The 22,720-nt window shown below is 52.4% G+C and overlaps 2 protein-coding genes across 5 annotated transcripts in view; one reads left to right on the top strand and one right to left on the bottom strand.

Moving 5' to 3' along the window:
• Positions 1-22,720, top strand: part of LOC100602507 (chondroitin sulfate synthase 1) — a 205,758-nt gene that overhangs the window by 162,582 nt on the left and 20,456 nt on the right. The gene's annotated exons all lie outside the window — the stretch shown is intronic.
• LRRK1 (leucine rich repeat kinase 1) overlaps positions 16,723-22,720 on the bottom strand; it is a 154,050-nt gene continuing 148,052 nt past the window's right edge. For both annotated transcript variants that reach the window (XM_030815095.1, XM_030815092.1), the window contains 3 exons: positions 20,150-21,003; positions 19,615-19,716; positions 16,723-17,764 (listed from right to left, as the gene is read on the bottom strand). In XM_030815095.1, coding sequence (XP_030670955.1) covers positions 17,587-17,764; positions 19,615-19,716; positions 20,150-21,003 — 1,134 coding nt within the window. In that variant the 3' untranslated portion in view covers positions 16,723-17,586. The remainder of the gene's footprint in view (positions 17,765-19,614; positions 19,717-20,149; positions 21,004-22,720) is intronic.

The raw sequence follows: 22,720 nt of genomic DNA on the forward strand, positions 1-22,720 counted from the left end.
GCCATGCCCAGCCTGCTGCACTCACGGGAGTGAGACCAGGACTGGGCAGCTCCTAGATGACACCAACGAGGGGGCCACGCTAGAGCCTGGAAGGAATGAATGCAGGATCCAAAACGGCAGTTGCCATCCGAGTCGGCAGAAACAGGTTTCTGAGCTGGCTCCCGGCTGAGCGGCAGCAGATCCTCGCTCTCCGGGCCTCCGTGTTGTCAAGCATGAGATTGAACAGTGGAGCCGCTGCTGCGCAGACACTCGAGGGCTGTGGGAGGTGACGTAGCTGCAGGGGGATCTAGGGAAGAGGTGCTGGCGCCTGAGAGTCTTGCTGTGCAGATCCTTCGTTTCATTCCTTGGTTTTACAGATGAGGAAGCTGAGGATCTGAGAGCTGCACCGTAGTGGCTGAGGTGGGGGTTGCAGTGAAGGATGTGACACACCCCAGATGGAGCTGAATGGGTGTGGGACCTCAGGTCTTGGCCACAGCGGCCTGCTGTGCATTGATCCTGCTAAAGAGTGTCCATTATCAGCCAGGCATGGTGGCTCATGCCTGTAATCCCTGCACTTTGGGAGGCCGAGGCGGGCGGATCACCTGAGGTTGGGGGTTCAAGACCAGCCTGGCCAACACAGAGAAACCCCGTCTCTACTAAACATACAAAATTAGCTGGGCGTGGTGGCACATGCTTGTAATCCCAGCTACTCAGGAGGCTGAGGCAGGAGAATTGCTTGAACCCGGGAGGCAGAGGTTGAGGTGAGCTGAGATTGCGCCATTGCACTCTAGCCTGGGCAACAAGAGTGAAACTCTGTCTCAAAAAAAAAAAAAGTGTGCATTATCAGGGACATGGCAAGAGGACGGTGGTGGAATGCTGGTGGAGCTGGCCCAGCCATGTGTGGGGACGGGGTCCTCAGTACAGCCTGAGACTGCTCTGGTCCCACTGGCCAGGCCGGGGCTCTGGGGAGAGGCCTGTGGGGGGCTGGTGAATCCCAGGTCTGATGGCGCCTCTGGGCAACGTGTCTGGACTCAGAAGTCAGGAGCTGAGGAGCATGTGGGGACGCGTGTCAAGGGGGATTTCGATGACAGCCGTAAGTCCAGGCAGCAGATCCAGCAGGATGCATTTGGCCACCAGAATTCACCCAGTGTCTCCAGAAAGTGCTCAGTTGGGAAGGAGACAGACGCCTGTGTGGAAGGAGGGACGGGTGAGAATCTGGGGCCCTGTCCCTTAGTCCTTTGTAAATGGCAGAGGGAGAGGGGGCTTCCGAATGGCAGTGATCCAAAACTCACCTCTCCATAGAAACAGGTCACTGGAGGCCCAGCTTCCGGGCCGGCCCCCAGTGCTGAGAGAAGCTGCTGCCCCTTGCCACCCCCGGAGAGGATGCCAGCCGTGCTCATTAGAGGGTGGGTACTCCCAGCATCCAGCCTCCCTCTCATTCAGAAACTCGGCCCCAGGAGGGGGTTTTGGAGGCTGGGTATACGAGGTGTGCCAGTACCTTGGGGTTCTTCTGAGACCAGGAACCCGTGCTTTAGGCCTTCAAGGGCCAGCGCTCACCTGGGCAGTGACTGGATGGGAGCAGCCCCCTCGTCCCCCTGGTCTAGGGCAGTTAGAAGAGACAGCACTGCAGAAGGCCCTCTGTGTGTCCCACCCTCCTGGGGAAAGTGAGGTTCCTGTCCAGGCTTGGAGGAGCAAGGCCATTGCCTACCACTTGAATAAATGGGTTGTTTCTGGATTCTGGGAATTGGGTAACTGACAATGGTGCCTTTTTGGTGTTGCTGCCAGGATGCTGGGAGTCTCAAAGGGGACCAATCATGACAAGGATGTGCACTCTTTGGTTCCATAGTAATTTTATAGTAATGAAGAATGAATATTTTAGTTGGGCACAGTGGCTCACACCTGTAATCCCAGCACTTTGGGAAGATGAGGTGGAAAGATCCCTTGAGCTCAGAAGTTTGAGACCAGCCTGGGCAACACAGTGAAACCCTACCTTTACAAAAAATAAAAGAAATTTAGCCAGGCGTGGTGGTGTGCACCTGTAGTCCCAGCTACTCAGGAGGCTGCGGTGGGAGAATCACCTCAGCCCAGAAGTCAAGGCTGCGATGAGCCGAGATCACACCACTGCACTCCAGCCTGGGGGACGGTGTGAGACCCTGTCTCGAAAAAAAAAATTTGTAACTTTGATTTTTTTTTCTTATTGCAAAAGAAATTCTACATACGAACAATCCAAAAGAAAAGGAATAAAAGTGGCCATTCCAGCAGCGAGGAATAACCGCCACTAATATTTTGGTCTGTGTCCTTCCAGCCTTGTCATTTATACATTTATATAATACACTACAATTTTTTAAAAACATGATCTTCAGGCCTCCCTGTTTCAGTTGGTGGATTGCAGGTGCCGTTCCTTGCCTTTCACTGGCCTCCTCCCAGAGCCTCCGCTCACCCTCACTGCAGGCCATGCTCTCTGGCTGGCCTTTATGCTCCGTGGAACCAAGGGGAACCCTAGAGCTTGAGATTTGTGGGGTGCTGTAGGGCTGTTTGTCCCCAGCCTCCCAGAGTACAGCTAATATGTCCCACTCCCTGAACGATGTCCCTGCCCCACTGCTGAGTGACATGGGTGTGCCTGGCAAGGCACCTGTGCTGGTCTTTCTTCCACTGTTCACACCTCTCCTGGGCTCTCTGGGCTTCTGGGCGAGTTGAACACTGTGGGGTACAGGGGAGGTAGGGGTATCTAGCCTGGAGTGGGGTGAATGTGCCCTTGGGAAAAGAATGCCACTCTCTTCCAGATCTTTCTGTCCTTATGTCAGAGAGATGGAGTCATCCCAGCACTTCTGGCCAGCAAACCTGAAGCGTCTCCATGGCCATCTCCCTCTGCCTTCAACCCACCTGAGCATTTTCTGGGAGCCAGGCTGGGTGCCAGGCTGTGAGGGCACCGCTGGCCTCACGCGTTACTGCCTGTGCACTGTTGATACCCTATTTATCAGGCTCATGAATCTGTTAAACATGAAACCATCAACCCTTTCCAAACAATAACACACTGCTTCTATGTCTCACACACAACTCCTGAGTTTTGGCAATTCCTCCAGTGAAACACTGATTTAATATTTTTATTGGATCCCACTTGTAAATATTTAATTAAAGTCTAAACTGTTAGACTATCTCTAGTGCTTCAAACACCCAAACACTCAAAGTGTGCCTCAAATGCTGTATTGGTTACACAACGAAGCGCTCTGCTCTCTGGAACTGACCCCAATGCCGAAGCCTGATTCCCACCTCCCCTCCTCACCCTGCTCCCGTCTTCTTACCGGTGCTCATAGCTCTTCTCAGGGGTTCCGAGCCTTCCTAGGGTTGTGGTGACCCCAGGAAAAGAGACAACGCTTCAGGGTGGGACCAGTTAAGGGCTGAGGACACAGGGCCCAGGGTGTCAACGGTTCCTTTGGGGCGGTGCTCCCAGCTGTTCCTCCCGAGGTGACTGGAACCTGAGCTCAGGCGTTAGGCTGTGTCCTTTCTGTAGGACGTTGGAAGCTCCAGCTTTTCATGAAGCTTTGTGTTTTTTGGCAGCCTGGTGTCCATGCCCTGAAGCGAAGTGCTCTGTAACTTTCGCTTGTCCCCCTTTTATGATATGCTGGTGGGACGTAGACATGCTTACAAGATATGCCTCTGTGGCCTGTTTCACTAGGACCAGGGAAGCACATCTTGTTAGCATGTGCTAGACTGGCTGGTTCGAGGGTCTTTCTCTGGTGGGAAGGGTGAGTGTGTGCAGGTGGCTCACTGTCTCAGGGCTATCTCAGGACGGATGGCTGTCCCGCATCTTCGCGCCCCTCCCTGCCGGACCTCTTTCTAGCTGGTCATCAGTGCGGCGACCAGAGCGACAGCTCCTACACTCCTTCCAAGATAACGATATACATACATACATACATACATACATGTATGATGAGCTCTAACCTTTTCCATTACCACTACAATTTATATGCTTTCTAGTAACGGTATCGGTATCATTGCAACTTTTGACAACTGGCATTATTTCAATGAACCAGTTAACAAGTCAGTGGCACTTGGCCAGAGTGAGCACTGCCCTGAAACCCCTGGGTATGCAGCCCGTCCCAGGCCCATCGTAAATAATGTGTGTGCATGTCTGTGTGTGTATATGCATGTGTGTGTGTTGCGTACGTGTGTGTAAATGTGTGTGCATGTCTGTGTGTGTATATGCATGTGTGTGTGTTGTGTACGTGTGTGTAAATGTGTGTGCATGTCTGTATATGCATGTGTGTGTGTTGCGTACGTGTAAATGTGTGTGCATGTCTGTATATGCATGTGTGTGTGTTGCGTACGTGTAAATGTGTGTGCATGTCTGTATATGCATGTGTGTGTGTTGTGTATGTGTGTGTGGTATATGTGTGCACACACGTGTGTCGTGTGTATACATATGTATCTGCATATATGCGTATGTGTGCATGCTGTGTGTATGTGTGCATAAGTGGGTCATGTGTAAGTGTGCATGTATACAAGTGTGTGTGTATATCTGTATATGTATGTGTGTGGTGTGTGTGTGTGAGCATTCATGTGTCGTGTATGTGTATTTGCATGTGCATGTATGTGTACATGTGTATGGTGTGTGCGTATGTGCTCACGAACGTGTGTGTCACGTGTAAATGTGCCTGTATGTGTATATGAGTGTATGCATGTGTAGGTGTGTGGTGTGTGTCTCTATACATGTATGTGTGTGCAGTGTGTGTGCATGAGGATGCATGTGTCAGGTGTGTGTATGTATCTCTGTGCATGGTATATGTATATATGTGTGCATGTGTGTGTGTGTCATGTGCATATGTGCCTGTATGTGTATATGAGCATATGCGTGTGTAGGTGTGTGGTGTGTATGTCTATGTATATATATGTGTGTGGTGTGTGTGTGTCTGTTTTTGAATGCAAGAAAGTGCTACTCCCTGGGTCACTCTTCATGACAGAGCTAGAAAATATTTTTGATGATGTGTATTAATTTCCATTCGCTTTAAAAATAAGTGAGAGTCATGTTAAGAAGGGTCCTGCCATCTGATTCCCTCCCCAGAGGCAACCACTGCTCCCATATTTTGATTTCTTTCTATAATTAAACGTCATGAGTTCACGTGGATGTTTCCAATTTCACACGTTAGGCTGCTGTCTCCTGGCCACCCCCACCTTCTTTTTGAATGGGACCCCTTTGCCTGTTAAGACTTTGCTTCTCTGTACCTTCCCTTGAGAAGTTCCCAGGCTGGGGAGGCAGAGCTGGGCTGTTTCTTCTTACAGAGCAGGGGACAGCTCCATGGAGCTGGTGCCAGGGGTGCGAGGCTGTGTGTGAGCGTGCTGGGTGGTCTGGGCGTGAGTGCTGGCAGGGTGTCAGGGCCACAGATCAATCAGAATGGGCTGGGTGAGCTCAGGTCACCAAACCCCCAGCTCCCAGTGGCCCCAACCACAGGCTTTGCTTCTTGTTCTTGATACATGTCCGTGGCGAGCTGCCTGGGCACTCCAGGTCATCTCTCCCAGGCTGACTGAGCAACAGCCAGCGAAAGCTGCAGGGCCCAGGGCGGAGGGAAGGAGGCCCCTGGCAGGGTCGTCTCACGCAGGAAGTGCAGGGCTCTTGCCTGTGGATGGCGAGAGAGGTGACAGTGCCCTTGCACTCAGCACGCATTTACCAGCACTAACTAGTGCCTCTCCCCTAGGACCCACCAACAGACCTCAGTGGGCCAAGGAATGCAGCCCAACCATAGGCCCAGAAGAGCAGAGGGCCTGCTGACAGCCCTGGGGGTGGCAGAGACCACTGATGGCAAAGTAGAAATTAATTTTATTTTATTTGTGTGTTAATCATTATTACTACTTCATTTTAAAAAAGGCATATGTGGCAGGCCGGGCGCAGTGGCTCATGCCTCTAATCCTAGCACTTTAGGAGGCCTAGGCGGCTGGATCACTTGAGGTCAGGAGTTCGAGACCAACCTGCCAACATGGCGAAACCCCATCTCTACTAAAAATACAAAAATTAGCTGGGTGTGGTGGTGCACGCCTGTAATCCCAGCTACTCAGGAGGCTGAGGAAGGAGAATCGCTTGAACCCGGGAGGTGGAGGTTGCAGTGAGCCAAGGTCGCGTCACCGTGCTCCAGCCTGCACGATGGGAGCCAGACTCCATCTCAAAAAACAAAAACCCGTATGTTCAAATTGGGACTCTTAAACATCCCTATCATCTTATTACACTCATCAATCAGCATCCGTTTATTCTTCTATGTGCTACACCTTAACTCAATTCTCAAGTAAAGGTGTGCATAAAAGTCTTGCTGATTATTTCAGAAAAAACAGAGATTTATTGTGAACGCTGGGATAGTTCATGGCAACAGGACCGCTTGTGTTTCCCCAAGGGGTTCTCAAGGCAGGAAAGAGGGGTTTCATGGCCAGGGGGAAAGGTGGGAGTCCTGGCCCTGGGGGGGGCCCTCCTAGCCCCTGTGCCTATCCCATCAGGAATTGTTGATGACAGAGGAGAATCCAGGGCTGCAGAGCTGGGGTAGCCTGTCCAGGGTGGAATTTAAACTTGCAGGACATCAAAGCCACCACACCTTAAGTTTTGGCCTTTGGGTAACTTGGATGAAACCATGGACCGTCTCTGTGACTGTGGTTTGGTGCAAAGTGACTGTTTGTTGCCTTGGGAAGAACTGTGGGCTACGCCACACCCAGCTCTCACGATGCACAGGTGAACAGGGGCACACCTGGCACACAGCGCTCCAGTCCATGGTTCTTAGGTCCCCCTGCCTGGACTTAATCAGAAGTTGGTTAGAGCCAGCTCACTTGCTGACTTCGTGCTCTGGTTGGGCTAATGGAAAATGTATCTGAATATTAGGAACTGCATTTGGCTGCTAGTCACAGACAGCTGAAAAATGCTGGCTTAAACAAGGAAGTGGGTTCCTTTTCCATAAGGTCACATGAAGCCTGAAGGTTGGCAGCCAGAGCTGGCGAACTGTCCCCCATCACTGCCCCAGGTCCTCCTGGGGCCCTCCCTCCCACAAGGAAGGAGGAAGCAGGGGCAGGGTCAAAGGGGCCTCCAGTGACTCAGCCCCCTTTGATGGAGTTCCCTGAAGCCCTACTTGATGACATCCAAGTCACCCCTGGCTGGCGCTCAGTCCCAGGGCCACCCCACCTGCAAAGGTGGCTGGGAAAGGATGCACCAACAAAACTGGGGTCTGATACTGAGCAGGAGGGGCTGCAACTAGCAGTTTCTGCCACAGTGATTGTTAAAGTGCTATTGTAACTAACTGACCCCTATACCCCAACTCCATTCTCCATTCCCCACCCCCTCTGGCCCCAGAGACTTTGAGGCCCCAGGCCCTGACATGCTGGAAAATGTGGCTCCTTCCAGGGCAGCAGCCTGCTGTTTGCCTCTCGGCGTGTTTCAGGTTTTCCTGATCACTGGGGGGTTTCTGTGTTACGGTGTCTCCTCTAGGGCTTGCCCAGTGCTTTCTGCAGAGGAGCCCATGCTCCAGCCCTGGAGGCACTGTGAAGGAGACGGGTTCTGGCAGGCTCCCCGACCCAGGCAGGCTCCTTGCAAAGACCCTGCAGGTTTGAGCAATCAGTGGCCCTGGAAGGTGGTGATGGCTCAGCCAGTGACCAGTCATCAGGCCACTGCTTTCTCAGGTGCAGTGTGGTGGCGGGAGGAGGCCTGGGTGCCATCTCCTGGGGATGGGTGGGCCTTGACCCTGCACCTGGGCTGCACACCTTCCCCATTCCAGGGCAAAGGTGGACCAGGGTCAGAGCCAATTGGCCTTGGCCCCGTGTCCAGCCCCTCATACCTGTCCCCCTGCTGTAGCCATCCACCTCACCTGGGGCTCTGTGCCTGCATCCCAAAGACAGCCAAAGAGGTTCTGGTTCAGCCAGGACCATGAAGTTAGATGGACAGGATTGTTAGGGGACCCAGCCCTGCCCCAGGAGCTGCCCTCCATGGAATCAGACACCCACAGAGGAGAGGGGACCAAGGGGGACTCCCCATTACCTCTAGAGACCAAGGCCAAGAGCCACCTGTTGGGCTCAGGGAAGAGGTCCCTCCCAGCCTAATTACCGCCATAACAGGGCATGCACACAGTGCGGGGTGCAGAGAGGAAGGAAGGTGTACAGTAAAAATAAAGGTTCACTCCTCTATGCCAGCCCTCAGTTCTCCTCCCCAGAGGCAACCAGTGTCCACCACGTCCTGGGGTGTCCTTTGGGAGACTTTCCCTGTGCATACAGGCGGAGCTCTACAATGCTTTTTACGCACATGGTAACTCAGTACACACTTTCACGCGCGTCCGTGTGAAGAGACCACCAAACAGGCTTTGTGTCAGCAACGAGGCTGTTTATTTCACCCGGGTGCAGGCGGGCTGAGTCCAAAAAAAGTCAGCGAAGGGAGATGGGGTGGGGCCGTTTTATAAGATTTGGGCAGGTAAAGGAAAATTACAGTCAAAGGGGGTTTGTTTTCTGGCGGGCAGGAGTGGGGGTCACAAGGTGCTCAGTCGGGGAGCTTTTTGAGCCAGGATGAGCCAGGAAAAGGACTTTCACAAGGTAATGTCATCACTTAAGGCAAGGACCGGCCTTTTTCACTTCTTTTGTGGTGGAATGTCATCAGTTAAGGCGGGGCAGGGCATTTTCACTTTTGTGATTCTTCAGTTACTTCAGGCCATCTGGATGTGTATGTGCAAGTCACAGGGGATGGGACAGCTTGGCTTGGGCTCAGAGGCCTGACATTCCTGCCTTCTTATATTAATAAGAAAAATAAAACAAAATAGTGTTGAAGTGTTGGGGCGGCAAAAATTGTTGGGGGGTGGTATGGAGAGAGAGAATGGGCCATGTTTCTCAGGGCTGCTTCAAGAGGGATTGGGGTGGCGTGGGAACGATTAAGCTGAAGGAAGATTTGTGGTAAGGGGTGATATTGTGGGGTTGTTAGGAGAAACATTTGTCGCGTAGAATTATTGGTGATGGCCTGGATACGGTTTTGTATGAATTGAAAAACTAAACAGAATAAGAGAAGGAGAAAAACAGGTATTAAAGGACTAAGAATTGGGAGGACCTAGGACACCTAATTAGAGAGTGCCTAAGGAGATTCAGCATAGCCCTGCCAGCAAAGATTATTTATTTACTTCAAGAGTTAAGAGTGGCAGTTTGGGGATAGCACCAGGAGATATCAGCTGTGCTGGCTTGGAGAAACAGTGTAAACTGACAGTGTAAACAAGAGCAGGGCATGTATGAGTAGTTGAGAATGGTGAATAGGAGTATGACTAGACAGAAGATAGTAGGGATGACAAGTTTTTTGGGGGCACAGTCTAAGTTGGTCTAGTGTCTGGAATGAGACTGGGGCCTAATAAAAAGGAGCGTCCATACAGGAGCTCAAATGGGCTGTACCCTGTAGCATACTGAGGACAGGTCTGACTTCTGAGAAGGGAAAGTGGTAAAAGTATTGTCCAGTCCTTTTTAAGTTGGTGGCTGAGCTTGGTGAGGTGTGTTTTTAAAAGACCTTTAGTCCGTTCTACCTTTCCTGAAGACTGAGGACTGTAAGGGATATAAAGGTTTCACTGAATACTAGGAGCCTGAAAAACTGCTTGGCTGATTTGACTAATAAAGGCTGGTCTGCTATCGGACTGTATAGAGGTGGGAAGGCCAAACCGAGGAATGATGTCTGACAGAAGGGAAGAAATGACCGCGCTGGCCATCTCAGACCCTGTGGGGAAGGCCTCTACCTATCCAGTGAAAGTGTCTACCTAGACCAAGAGGTATTTTAGTTTCCTGACTCGGGGCATGTTGAGTAAAGCTAATTTGCCAGTCGTGGGTGGGGGCAAATCTTCAAGCTTGATGTGTAGGGAAGGGAGGGGGCGTGAATAATCCCTGAGGAGTAGTAGAATAGCAGATGGAACACTGAGAAGTTATTTCCTTGAGGATAGATTTCCACGATGGAAAGAAAATGAGAGGTTCTAAGAGGCAGGCTAGTGGCTTGTACTATAGCATAGCCTTCCTTTCCTGGTGTGCAGTGATTAGGCCTGGTGGAACTGCCATCAACAAATCAAGCGTGATCAGGGTGAGGAACAGGGAAGAAGGAAATGTGGGGAAATGGGGTGAATGTCAGGTGCATCAGAGAGATGCAGTCATGAGGGTCAGGTGTGGCATCAGGAATAATGTGGGAGGCTGGATTGAAGTCCAGGCCAGGAACACTGGTAATTGTGGGAGACTCAACAAAGAGTGAGTACAGCTGAAGGAGCCGGGGAGCAGAAAGTATATGTGTCAGGTGTGAGGAAGAAAATAGATTTTGGAAGTTATGAGAACTGTAGAGAGTGAGTTGAGCGTAGTTTGTGATTTTAAGGGCCTCTAAAAGTATTAGGGCAGCAGCAGCCACTGCACGGAGACATGACGGCCAGCCTAAAACAGTAAGGTCAAGTTGTTTGGACAAAAAGGCTACAAGACGCCATCCCAGTCCTTGTGTAAGAATTCTGACCGCACTAACCATGCCTAGGAAGGAAAGGAGTTGTTGTTTTGTAAGGGATTGAGTTTTGGGAGATTAATCGGACACGATCAGCAGGGAGAGCACGTGTGTTTTTATGAGAATTATGCTGAGATAGGTAATAGATAAGGATGAAATTTCGGCTTGACTGAAGTAATGGGAGCTGTCTGTGAAGCCTTGCGGCAGTACAGCCCAGGTAATTTGCTGAGCCTAATGGGTGTCAGGGTCAGTCCAAGTGAAAGCGAAGAGAGGCTGAGATGAAGGGTGAAAAGGAATAGTAAAGAAAGCATGTTTGAGATCCAGAACAGAATAATGGATTGTGGAGGGAGGTATTGAGGATAGGAGAGTATATGGGTTTGGCACCATGGGCTGGATAGGCAAAACAATTTGGTTGATAAGGCATAGATCCTGAACTAACGTGTAAGGCTTGTCTGGTTTTAGGACAGGTGAAATGGGGGAATTGTAAGGAGAGTTTATAAGCTTTGAAAGGCCATGCTGTGGCAGGCGAGTGATAACAGGCTTTACTCCTTTCAAAGCATGCTGTGGGATGGGATACTGACATTGAGCGGGGTAAGGGTGATTAGGTTTTAATGAGATGGTAAGGGGTGCATGATCGGTCACCAAGGAGGGAGTAGAAGTATCTTATACTTGGGGGTTAAGGTGGGGGATACAAGAGGAGGACGCAAAGGAGGCTTTGGATTGGGAAGAAGGGCAGCAATGAGATGTAGCTGTAGTCCAGCAATAGTCAGGGAAGCAGATAATTTAGTTAAAGTGTCTCGGCCTAATAAGGGAACTGGGCAGGTGGGGATAACTAAAAAGGAGTGCTTAAAAGAGTATTGGCTAAGTTGGCACCAGAGTTGGGGAGTTTTAAGAGGTCTAGAAGCCTGGCCGTCAATACCCACAACAGTTATGGAGGCAAGGGAGACAGGCCCTTGAAAAGAAGGTAATGTGGAGTGGGTGGACTCCATATTGATTAAGAAGGGGACGGACTTACCTTCCACTGTGAGAGTTACTTGAAGCTCGGCGTCCGTGATGGTCTAGGGGGCTTCCGTCGTGATCAGGCAGCGTCAGTCTTCAGCCGCTAAGCCGAGAAGATCTGGGAAGGAGTCAGAGCCTTGGACCAGAGTTCCAGGGGCTCTGGGAGTGGCTGCCAGGTGAGTTGGACAGTCCGATTTTCAGTGGGGGTCCCGCACAGATGGGACATGGCTTAGGAGGAATCCCGGGCTGCAGGCATTCCTTGGCCTGGTGGCCACATTTCTGGCCCTTGTAGCAAGCTCCTGGGGGAGGAGGTTCTGGAGGAACGCCTGGCCGCTGGGGTTCAGGTGTTTGGAAGTTCTTTTGTGCTGGAGATGTGGCTGGGGTTTGTCTCACAGTGGAGGCAAGGAATTGCAACTTTTTTCTATTATTGTACACCTTGAAGGCAAGGTTAATTAAGTCCTGTTGTGGGGTTTGAGGGCCGGAATTTAATTTTTGGAGTTTTATTTAATGTTGGGAGCAGACTGGGTAACAAAATGTATATTGAGAATAAGACGGCCTTTTGACCTTTTAGGGTCTAGGGCTGTAAAGCGTCTCAGGGCTGCTGCCAAAAGAGTCATGAACTGGGCTGGATTTTTATATTTGATAAAAAAGAGCCTAAACGCTATCTGATTTGGGTTAAAGGAAAAGGAGCATTAACCTTGACTATGCCTTTAGCTCCAGCCACCTTTTCAAGAGGAAATTGCTGGGCAGGTGGGGGAGGGCTAGTCACGGAACGAAACTGTAAGCCGGACCGGGTGTGAGGAGGGGAGGTGATAAAAGGATTATAGGGTGGAGGAGTGGAGGCTGAGGAAGAATTGGGACCTAACTCGGCCTGGTGAGGAGCAGCCTGGCGAGGAGGGGAGAGGTCAGATCAGTCTGTAGAAAAGGAAGATTAGAAAGACTCAGCGATGCCTGGGGTTGGGACTGAGGGGACAGGTGGGAGGGAAAGAAGGAGGATTTGGGACGAGTTGCATTGGGCACAGAGACTAGAAAGGGACCGATGTGTAAAAAGAATGCCTGGACGTCAGGCTCCTCAGACCGTTTGCCCATTTTATGACAAGAATTATTTAGATCTTGCAGGATGGAAAAATTGAAAGTGCCGTTTTCTGGCTATTTGGAACCCCTGTTGAGTTTGTATTGGGGTCAAGCAGCATTGCAGAAGAAAATAAGGCATTTAAGTTTTAGGTCAGGTGTGAGTTGAAGAGGTTTAAGTTTTTGAGAACACAGGCTAAGGGAGAAGGAGGAGGAATGGAGGGTGGAAGTTTGCCCATAGTGAAGGAGGCAAGTTTAAAGAAAAGGGAGAGTAAAGACATGGAGGGAAGCAGTTCAGGGGTTCTTAACCTCCAGAAAAGCGGGAAAGGGGTCAGGGCACAGAGATATAAGAGGTTGGGGCATGGAAATAAGGGATTGGGGCACAGAGATATGAGGTTGGGGTACTTGCCTCTCCTCTAGAAAAGCGGGACTTGCTGCTCAGGGTGAAGGAGAAGGGGTTGGGGGTTTCTTGCCCCCCAGAAAGGCAGAGAAGGGGTAGAGACACGGAGAGAAGGGGTTGGGGTACTTGCCCCTTCCCCAGAAAAGCGGGACTTGCCGCTAAGGGTGAAGGACCAAGGCAGGCATCCCTGCGTGGTCTGACACCTCTGAAACCTGGGTGAATAATCGGAGAGGTGTCCCTGCAATGATTAAACACCAAGGGAAGGCTGCCTTCCCTAGTCTGTGACTGGCGCCGGAGTTTTGGGTCCATGGATAAAACGTGTCTCCTTTGTCTCTACCAGAAAATGAAAGGAATTGAAATTAAAAGAAGGGAGAAATTGAAGTGTGGCACCAAGATTGAAAGGAGAAAGAGGTTGAGGGATAGTGAGGGAGGTTGGAGAAGAGAGTAAAAAGAGGCTGCTTACTTGATTTGAAATTGGTGAGATATTTATTGGGCTGGTTAGTCTGAGGACCTGAGGTCGTAGGTGGATCTTTCTCACTGAGCAAAGAGGAGGAGGACAGGGGATTCATCTCCCAAGGGAGGTCCCCCGATCAGAGTCATGGCACCAAATTTCATGCACGTCCTTGCAAAGAGACCACCAAACAGGCTTTGTGTGAGCAATAAAGCTTTTAATCACCTGGGTGCAGGTGGGCTGAGTCCAAAAAGAGAGTCAGCGAAGGGAGATAGGGGTGGAGCTGTTTTATAAGATTTGGGCAGGTAAAGGAAAATTACAGTCAAAGGGGGTTTGTTCTCTGGCGGGCAGGAGTGGGGTTGCAAGGTGCTCAGTGGGGGAGTTTTTGAGCCAGGATGAGCCAGGAAAAGGACTTTCACAAGGTAATGTCATCACTTAAGGCAAGGACCAGCCTTTTTCACTTCTTTTGTGGTGGAATGTCATCAGTTAAGGCGGGGCAGGGCATTTTCACTTTTGTGATTCTTCAGTTACTTCAGGCCATCTGGGCATATACGTGCAAGTCACAGGGGATGCAATGGCTTGGCTTGGGCTCAGAGGCCTGACACACACTGCGCTGCAAGCTGCTTTCAAACAGATGTATTTATTATATCTTGGAGAACATTCCAGTCCAGCACAGTTAGTGCTGCCTGCCTCTTTGACACGCTGCAGAGGATCGCACTGTTGCATGTGCAGGAATTTTATGACCTCCCTCACGATAGAGGTTCGGGTTGCTTCCTGTTTGGGGCCATATTCTAAGAGATGCTATAGTGAACATCCTTTTTCTGTATCTTTGGGCACTTTTACAAAGATTTCAGGACCGAATACTTAAGTGGAACTGCTGGGTCAGAGGGTATGTGCACTTGAAATTTTGGTAGATAAGGCCAGAATGCCCTCCAAGGGGTAGCCTCCAACTACCCCCTCGTTAATCCACCCTCCGTTCAGCAAAGTGATCTGTAAAGATGACTAAATCATCTAGTAATCCTGCTTAAAACTGCCAGGAGCTTCCGCGGAGACCCACACTTGCAATTCTGTGTGCACTGTCCCCTCCTTCAAGGCTCCAGCCATGCCAGGCTTTCCTGTCCCTCCCACACAGTGGCTCAATCCCACAACAGGGTCTTTGCATGTGCAAGGCCCTTGCACCTAGTGCCCTCAGAGCTCCATGGAATGCCTTCTTCCCATTCCTCAGTCTCATCTTGTACCTCCTGGTGCAGGCTGCAGGCCTCCCCAGCCTCAGTTAAATGTAACAGTCCTAGGCCAAGCCACGAATTGCCCAACGGGGTGGTCCGGCTGCTCTACTGTCTCACTCGTTTGTGTGTTTATTTTCAACTCTACCTATGAGGAGTGAGCTCCTAAAAGCAGAGATTCGGCCAGCCCAGGTAGCTCACACCTGTAATCCCAGCACTTTGGGAGGACGAGGCGGGCGGATCACCTGAGGCCAGGAGTTCGAGACCAGCCTGGCCAACATGGTGAAACCCCGTCTCTACTAAAAATACAAAAATAAGCCGGGCGTGGTGCTGCATGCTTGTAATCCCAGCTACCTGGGAGGCTGAGGCAGGAGAATTGCTTGAACCTGGGAGGCGGAGGTTGCAGTGAGCGGAGATCGCGCCATTGCGCTCCAGCCTGGGCCACAGAGCGAGACTCCATCTCAAAAAACAAACACAAAGCAAAACAAAAAAAACACAGATTCTCGACTGTGTCTCCAGTGACAGTGCCTGACAGTAGGTGTTCACGAAGGAGATGCTGGCTGGTTACCACCCTCTGCCAACATGAGGGTGGTGAGTGACCTCTATCTGAGATGCCTGTGGTTCAGCTGACGTTGACAGGGTCCTCAGGGTGCCCCCACCCCCTCACTGAAGCATGAGCTCTTCTACACCCGCCAGAGGTCACTGGACAGAGGCCAAAGTTGCAGGGACCGTGCTGAATGCTGGGCCCACCCCAGCAACATTTTACTGAGAAACAGAGACTGTTTCTCTGCTGTTGGGTGAGGTCAAGCATTGATGTTTAAGGGTCTGTTTCTTTGTAATTCAATTGCTGCCCACGCCCTTAACCTGTTTGCCTTTCGGGTTTTCTGTTTCTTATTGACATTACGAACTCTGTAATGAAGATAAGTGAGGTCTTTGTCTCTCATTTGTGTTCCAATTTTTTTTTTTCTCAGTTGCTAGTCTTTTAGGCTTTGGACTAATTTTCCATGTAAGTTTCAATTTCATGGAGTCAAGTTCATTAGTCATTTCCTGTATGTTTTTTTTTTTTAAGAGTCAGGTCTTGCTCTGTCACCCAGGCTAGAAAGCTGATGTGATCATAGCTCACTGTAACCTCCAACTCCCGGGCTCGAGGGAGTTGAGCCTCCTGCCTTGGCTCCTGGGTAGCTGGGACTTTAGGCCTATGTGATTTCTGTGATGTGATGAGATCCCCTCCCCTGGCTCTGTGAGGCCTGGGGCTGGGCTCTTCCAGGAGTAGGAGAGGGTGAGTTTGGTGCCTGCAAAGCAGCCTGGCCTCGGGTGATGCCAAAGCAAAAGCTTGGGGCCTGGGGCAGACAGAATGTGGCTTGCATCTGGGCGTGAACTGGGCAGTCGTGGTGCACTGGACTGAGAGGAGAAAGAGAGTGGGACTCCTGAGAGAGACTCTGCTGTGGGATGAGGGCGAGAGAGTGGCAGGGAGGTAGACAGGAAGCGCAGACCCTCAGCCCCCTGGGACTTGGTGCCCAGGCTGGTAAAAAAAAAAAAAAAAAAAAAAAAAGTGGGGGACTCGCTTTTTCCAAGCCTGTGACTGATAGAGCAGGGTCTCCACCCATGGAAGCTGCTCAGGGGCCACCTGCATGTTGGCACAGTGGGCAAGGAGGGGCTGCCCATTATCCCTAGACAGCGAGTGGGTCTGGGAGGGACTGAGCCTGTGCTGTGGTCATAAGCGCTTGAAAGACAGAGGCCACAGCTTCGTTCTTGAAAGAATCTGTTTATTTTGAGATTAAAAGAGTCTCATCTCCCTGCATATCCAGCAAATACTAAATTTGATCTTTTTAATTTTAGAAAAGGGTCAACAAACTTCAGCTGCAGTATGATCTCTTTTCAAACTCCCATTCTGGTTTAAGGAGCCCCAGAGGGTAACTCTTGACAAAAAAGTGGCTATGTTTGCACATGTGTGTGCATATATGTGTGCACGTGTGTAATACATGCATGTGCATAATTTATAAAATGTTTGCTGTTGTATCCATAAATCCCCTGTAGACAACATTCTTTTTCGTACTCTGCTGTACACGTGTGGAGTGAATGTTTAGCAAATACATAATTTGGTATAAATCCCATACAATGTGATTTTACAGCCAGAAGCCTGACCGCTGAGATATTACTGAATTTTTTTAAGTGATAAACAAGATTATTATGTGCAAACAAACAGGGCTTGTGCTCCAGCGGCGTCCAAATTTACTTGACAAAGCTACAAACACAAGGCCCTTTCTGCAGTCCTGCGATTGAGTTTCCCCTGCCTGTTGTCGGGGGAGAGGAATGGAAAGGCTAAGCTGGTGCTCTCCCACTATGTGTCTCTGGGCTTTCTGGCTGTGGCACTTAAAGGAACTCATTCATTCTCTGGATGGGGCAACGCTCCTCACCAGGGTCCTCCAGGGCTTTCCCACACAGAGACCTTCCCGAACACAGGGACATCTGATCTTGGCTCGCCCAAGCTGGCCCAGGCCTCAGGGACTCAGAAGCCTGTGGAATGTGCCGAGAGCCTGAGGTCTCTGGCGGGGAAAGGGCAGGGGTCACAGCTCCCCTCCTGCCCTACCTCAAGCGCTTCCCAGCGGAGGGCCTCTAGTGTAATTCCATCTGAGACCTGGGGATGGCAGGAAGGCCCAGCCCTGCTTTGTTTGACCCAGCTCAGAACAGGATCCTCCACCCCTGCTCCTGCAAACTGATGGAGGAGGCCAGAGGAGGCCCCTCCCAGCCTGATACCACCGTCTTCCCTGGGGCTGTCAAATCAGCAGTTGGGGGATGGGGTATTCAGATAACTCTGCTGCAGAGAACCAGGGAACCTTGGAGCCCCCGCCAGGCGGGTAACTTCTCAGCACTTCTTAGCAGCAAGGAGCTCAGGGGAGAACTCCATCTGTCTTCTAGGTCCTTGGAGAACTAGAGGCCGATGGCAGAGGGGTCAGGCTGCAGCCCGGGGCCAGCCGGCTCTGCATGTGTGACAGTCATTCCACAGGAATTACCTTCTCTTGCGTGTGCAAGCCTCCAGCCGGCCCAGCTCCTCGTAGGACTGGTAGAAAATGTCAAACTCCCTGGCGCCCCAGCCCCTCCAGACAGCCAGGCACCACTCTGTGTTTTCGTTTTCAAAGGTGCACACAACAGTGTCCTTTGCCACCACAGCAGCATCCACCAGCACCCTGCAGAGAGAAGGGGTCTGAGGAAACTCACAGGGGTCCCCACTTGGGTGGGGCTGGGACCCTCCCCCTGTGCCTTCTGAGGAAGGCGGAGCTGGCTAAGGGCAGGGGAGTGTGTCTGCTTGCCAGCCCTCTCTGGGGTGCGCTCAGATGCTCCACTTCTCCCCCGTGGCCCAGCCTGTGGGCTTAGGCTTTCTAAAGTCCAAAGATGGGCTGTGGGCCTGAGCTCACGTCCATAGGCTTTGTCTGTAATAGTCGGACTCCCTGGAAAGCCACAGAGGCAATCAGATCATGCATCCTTGACTCAGCTCCCAAAGCGTCCAGAAAACACCGCTGACCCAAACTTCTGCTTGTGAATGGCCCACAACCGAGTTTACCTCAACTCCCTTGCCACTAAGCTCAGTGTGATTCTTCTCTCATTCTGTTTCTACATGCTTAGGAAATACAGGATCGTATATTAAATGGAAAACCTGCTGCCCCCAAGTCATCACTATATACATGTTTTGAAACTGTGGACAGTTTTGCAGGATGGGTGGGTGTGCTACAAGTTTCCTTCTGGGCCACAGTGCGGCCTCCCTGCGCTGGTGGTGCCCCACCCCGAGCACATACTAATTGCCTTTCCTCCCTGTGTCCCGTGTGTGCGGCCTGCGTGGCACTGAGGTGCTCCTGCAAACTGGGATGTCCAGGGACCTCTGACTCAGTGTGGCCTTGCCAGGGCCTCCCCTTAGGGGAGGAGCCTCCTCGTAGCGTGAAAGAGGTAAGGTCTGGCTTTAGGGGATGAATAGGAGAACAACAGCAGCTAAACGTTAGGTCCTAACCTGGGTGCTGCACACCCATTTCCTCCAGAAGCCCGACCTGCAAGCTGGGACCTCCATCAGTTCAAGGCTTCTATCCACAGGCTCTGCCACAGCTCAGGAGCAGATCCAGATCTTGCTTCCAGAACCACTTACAGAGCAAGGGTCACTGGCCCAGGACTCACTGCAAAAGTTCAAAGCTGGCAGGCAAGGGAGTGCGACTGCCATGGATGCCTCCTTGGTTATTGTCCTGCTTTGGGAGAAGTTTCTCCACCCTCTTATGCTCCAGATGAAATAAAAACCCACTTGCCGAGGGATGGGGGATAACTCATGCTGCAGGGAAACAGGCCTAGTGTGAAATGGAAGAGCTCCAAAGTACGCACACACACACACACATTTGAACTGAGGACTTTTCGTAAGGGGGATTTACCGTGTAGGGCTTGGTAGTCAAAGTGAGGAGTGTAAACCCTGTGGGGAGCTGCAGCTGGCGCCAGCCTCACATCACTGCAGCCACGTAGACCCGGACAGGCCACCCTGCTCAGCGTAACTTCGCAGAGGAGACTGGCGTAATCCTGGGTGTACCCACCCACAGACAGGTACTGAGCCATGTCTCAGCCCAGGAAGGGCAGGAGCTGAGACCCCAGGCTTGGAGATGACAAGGTGTGCCTGTGTCATCTGTCCCCATAGGGTGCTGTGTGGGCAGGTGGACACCTCGGGTAGGGTTTCCTGCTTGGCAGGAAGAACAGTGAATCAATGACCTAGATGCATCTGCCTGTCAACTGCAGCTGAACTCTGGCCCTGGAGGCATTTGTTAGGTAGGGTACTTGATCTGCAGGTGCACTGGGTACTCCAGAAACAGGCAGCCATGGCCAGTGCAGAGCCCCTAGGAGCTGTCTGTGGGGCCCCCATCTTGCTTCCGCTTTGCCTTGCAGCCATGTTAGTGGTTACGCTATTTGGGAGAATGGAAGGGCAGCAAAGCCACTGTGCAGGACCTGGCTGCAGGGCCTTCTGTGCTCACGCTGCTGCCGGGGTCCTAAAGGAGCTGCCACTCAGTCTTACCCATGCGGAGTCAGCTCTCGGGCTTTTAAGACGGCAATGACTCGGCCCCGCTGGGCGCCAGAATCCTTCTCCAGACCAATGACGATGACATCTCCACCGCGCCTAAGCAACCAAAACCCAGAAGGGGAAGCGATTTGTCGGTAGCCGTGCTCTCGGGGGAATGAAGCCGGTGTGCAGAAAGGTGCGGGAGGGAGGCAACAGACATGCAGTTTCTGCTAAGGGATTAAGTTATGGGGAGGGGACAGACCTCAAAGCAGAGGGGAATTTTCCCAGTGGAAACTCAGTCCCAGTTGACTGTGGCTTTCCTTGTGTGGCATCTTAAGCTCTCTGGCAGGCAATAAGCTTTTGTGCAGCCATTCTTAGATTTGCTAAAGCGATCACTTCCATTCCCAATGGAGGAAACCAACCCTCTTGGAAGAACAGCACCTGCTTCCCCACATGACCTTTAAGGAAGCCAGGGGGCTCTCCTTGCTCTGTCCCCAGAGCGGCAGCAGTGGGCATGCCCTGGATGGCGCCCTCACCTCGGGAAACGTACCTGGGGACCCAAATAAGGTCTCTGACGGCGAGGATCTTGACGGCCTGCAGGTGCTGGCTGAAGGTCTCCCCGTCCATGAGGGTCAGGTCATGCTCAGACCTGTCGGAGGCAGCACTGGGCTCGTGTTGCATGTCTGAGTCCTCGCAGTCGGTGGAGAAAGGCACACTGGAAGAACTTGCTGGAGAGCTGGGGAGGCTTGAGGGGGACCTGGCAGCCTGGCGGGGTGGGGATGAGGAGTAGGAGGACATGGAGCAGTAGTCGGTGAGTGATTCCTGGTGGATCAGTATCTGCGTGCCCCGCTCCTCACTGTACATGATGCTCACGTCCGCGATGGAGTCCCCCTCAGGCACCTTTGGGTTGGCCGTGTGGCTGGCTGCCGGGGGTTCCGTGTCCAAGGGCCGCACGGGAAACACGTCCCTGAGGGGGTTGGGGTCCCCGCAGAAGTACCGGGCACACAGCTGGTAGGTGGCGGAGTGGTACATCACCAAGGAGTTGGCCTTGTCGTCCAGGCACCAGACGACCTCCTCCCCTCTGCCCTCAGAGCTGCACACGACTGACGTAACCACGGAGGGGGCCACGTAGGGCTCCAGCCGCCTGCAGATCTCCAGGGAGGCACAGTCGATGACAAGGAGGCCCGGCCCATTGCTGTACCAGACCTCGGAGCCGCTGTTGACCACCTCCATGGCCTTCACTGGGTAGGGGTTCTGCCGCGCGTCTTCGTCCGCGATGCTGAACTTGGACCTGTTGGCTGTGTGTGAGCACAGGTAGGAGCAGCTGTCCTTTGGGGCGCCCCGCACCACGGGAAACACAGCCACAAGCCCGTCGGCGAGGCCCGCTAAGACCAGGTAGGAATTCTGAAGGAAGGAGACAGGGATGTGTCACGTGCTTCCATTTCACACATTCCAGGAGAGACACAGGGTAGGCACTGGACTCATCTGCACCCACAGCGGGCAGGCAGTCACTTCCCACCCATGCACCTTAGGGCAGCAAATCTCTTAGAAAGGCCGGGGCCGCTCCTGAGGAAGTGCAGCTCTGACTGTGCAGGGCCGTATCTCTATCCCTGCAGCAAAGAAAGGAGCGTGCCACCCAGAGCCAGGGCCTGTGGCACCAAGTGAGGCCACGTGTCACCTGGACCACATGGGCTGCCTCTGCTTCTGCCAGCTTCTTGCAGGGAGCTGCCTTCTCCTTGAGGCCACCAAGGCCTCCTTCAGAGGCAGGACCTGGTGCCCGCCCTTTTCTGGGTGCTGCTTAACATGACAGCAGTGTGGGCATGGCAAGCGTCTGTGCACTGCCCCCTGCCTGCCACCCCCCCACCAGGCAGTGTTCCATAAGGATGGGCTCCCAGCCCACCAGCATCCCCGTGGCACTGGCCTGGCACAGGGAAGGGCTCAGTCTCCTTCATCTTGGTGGCCCTGTGACTCCAAGTGGACGACATGTGTTTGCTGAACTAATTCTGGAAGAAATCACTTCCTGCTGGGCCCTCTTGTGGAGGCCTGTCTCAGCCTGCTGAGCCCTCATCCCGGCTTACGTCTATCTAGACGCCTGTGGTTCAGCTGACGTTGACAGGGTCCTCAGGGTGCCCCCCACCCCCTCACTGAAGCATGAGCTCTTCTACACCCGCCAGAGGTCACTGGGCAGAGGTCAAAGTTGCAGGGACCCTGCTGAATGCCGGGCCCGCCCCAGACCACCCCGGGGCACCTCCCAGGGCAGAGCCCGGAACAGAGTGCAGCCTCGCAGCCTAGACACCACGTCGGCTGTGGTGGGGGTGGGAAGAGGTCTGCAGAACAAAGCCGGAGTCAGCGCAGAGTGGGGAGCTGGGCCTCATGCCAGTGAGGGGGCAGGGCAGAAAGCCTCCTTGTGGGCAGCTGGGGGAGCTCAGGAGGCTGCTGTGCAGGGCGATGGAGTGGAGACCCGTAGCTCACTGTCCAGGACAACATGCTCTAAGCAAGCGTATCGAAATCCAGCCCCAGGACTTTAGGGAAAGAAGGCAGCCAAGGCAAACAGGCTCCAGGTCTCTATCTGCAGTCCTGGCTCAGGCCCCGGCCAGGGCGGTGAGTGCCACGTCCCGGCTGGGTGTGAATGTGTGTGCGCGTGCAAGAATGCAGGCTTTGCCCTGGCGGCCTCGGAGGGGGCAGACACCCTGCACAGGAGGCCCTGCACAGAGCAGGCTTTATTCCCTCTGGTCGTGCAGGAGGTGGTGCTCTGGCCAGCGGTGGCCTCAATAACACTTTGTGTCGTGTTCTCCTGCACTCTGGCGCGGGCCTGGTCCCAAGCTGCCTAGCCTCGCTGTGGGGCCATGGTCATAAATGACTCTAAGGTTCATTTCATACCTGTTTTTTTTTTTTTTTAAAGAAATGAAACTGAAGAAGGGTGAAGAGAAGAGCTCATGTATTTTGCGACCATCCAGAAGTAATAATAATGCTCATTTACCAAGTGCACCGGCCTAGAACTTTGGGTATGCTAGGCCTTCTCTGTCTCTTCTTATACCTATTTTGTAGATGGGCAAACTGGAATTAGATGATGACAGTCACCATATTTTAAAAAGCAACACCAGTAAAGGCTTCTTGTGCA

This window comes from Nomascus leucogenys, chromosome 6 (assembly GCF_006542625.1).
Source record: "Nomascus leucogenys isolate Asia chromosome 6, Asia_NLE_v1, whole genome shotgun sequence".
Lineage (NCBI taxonomy): Eukaryota > Metazoa > Chordata > Mammalia > Primates > Hylobatidae > Nomascus > Nomascus leucogenys.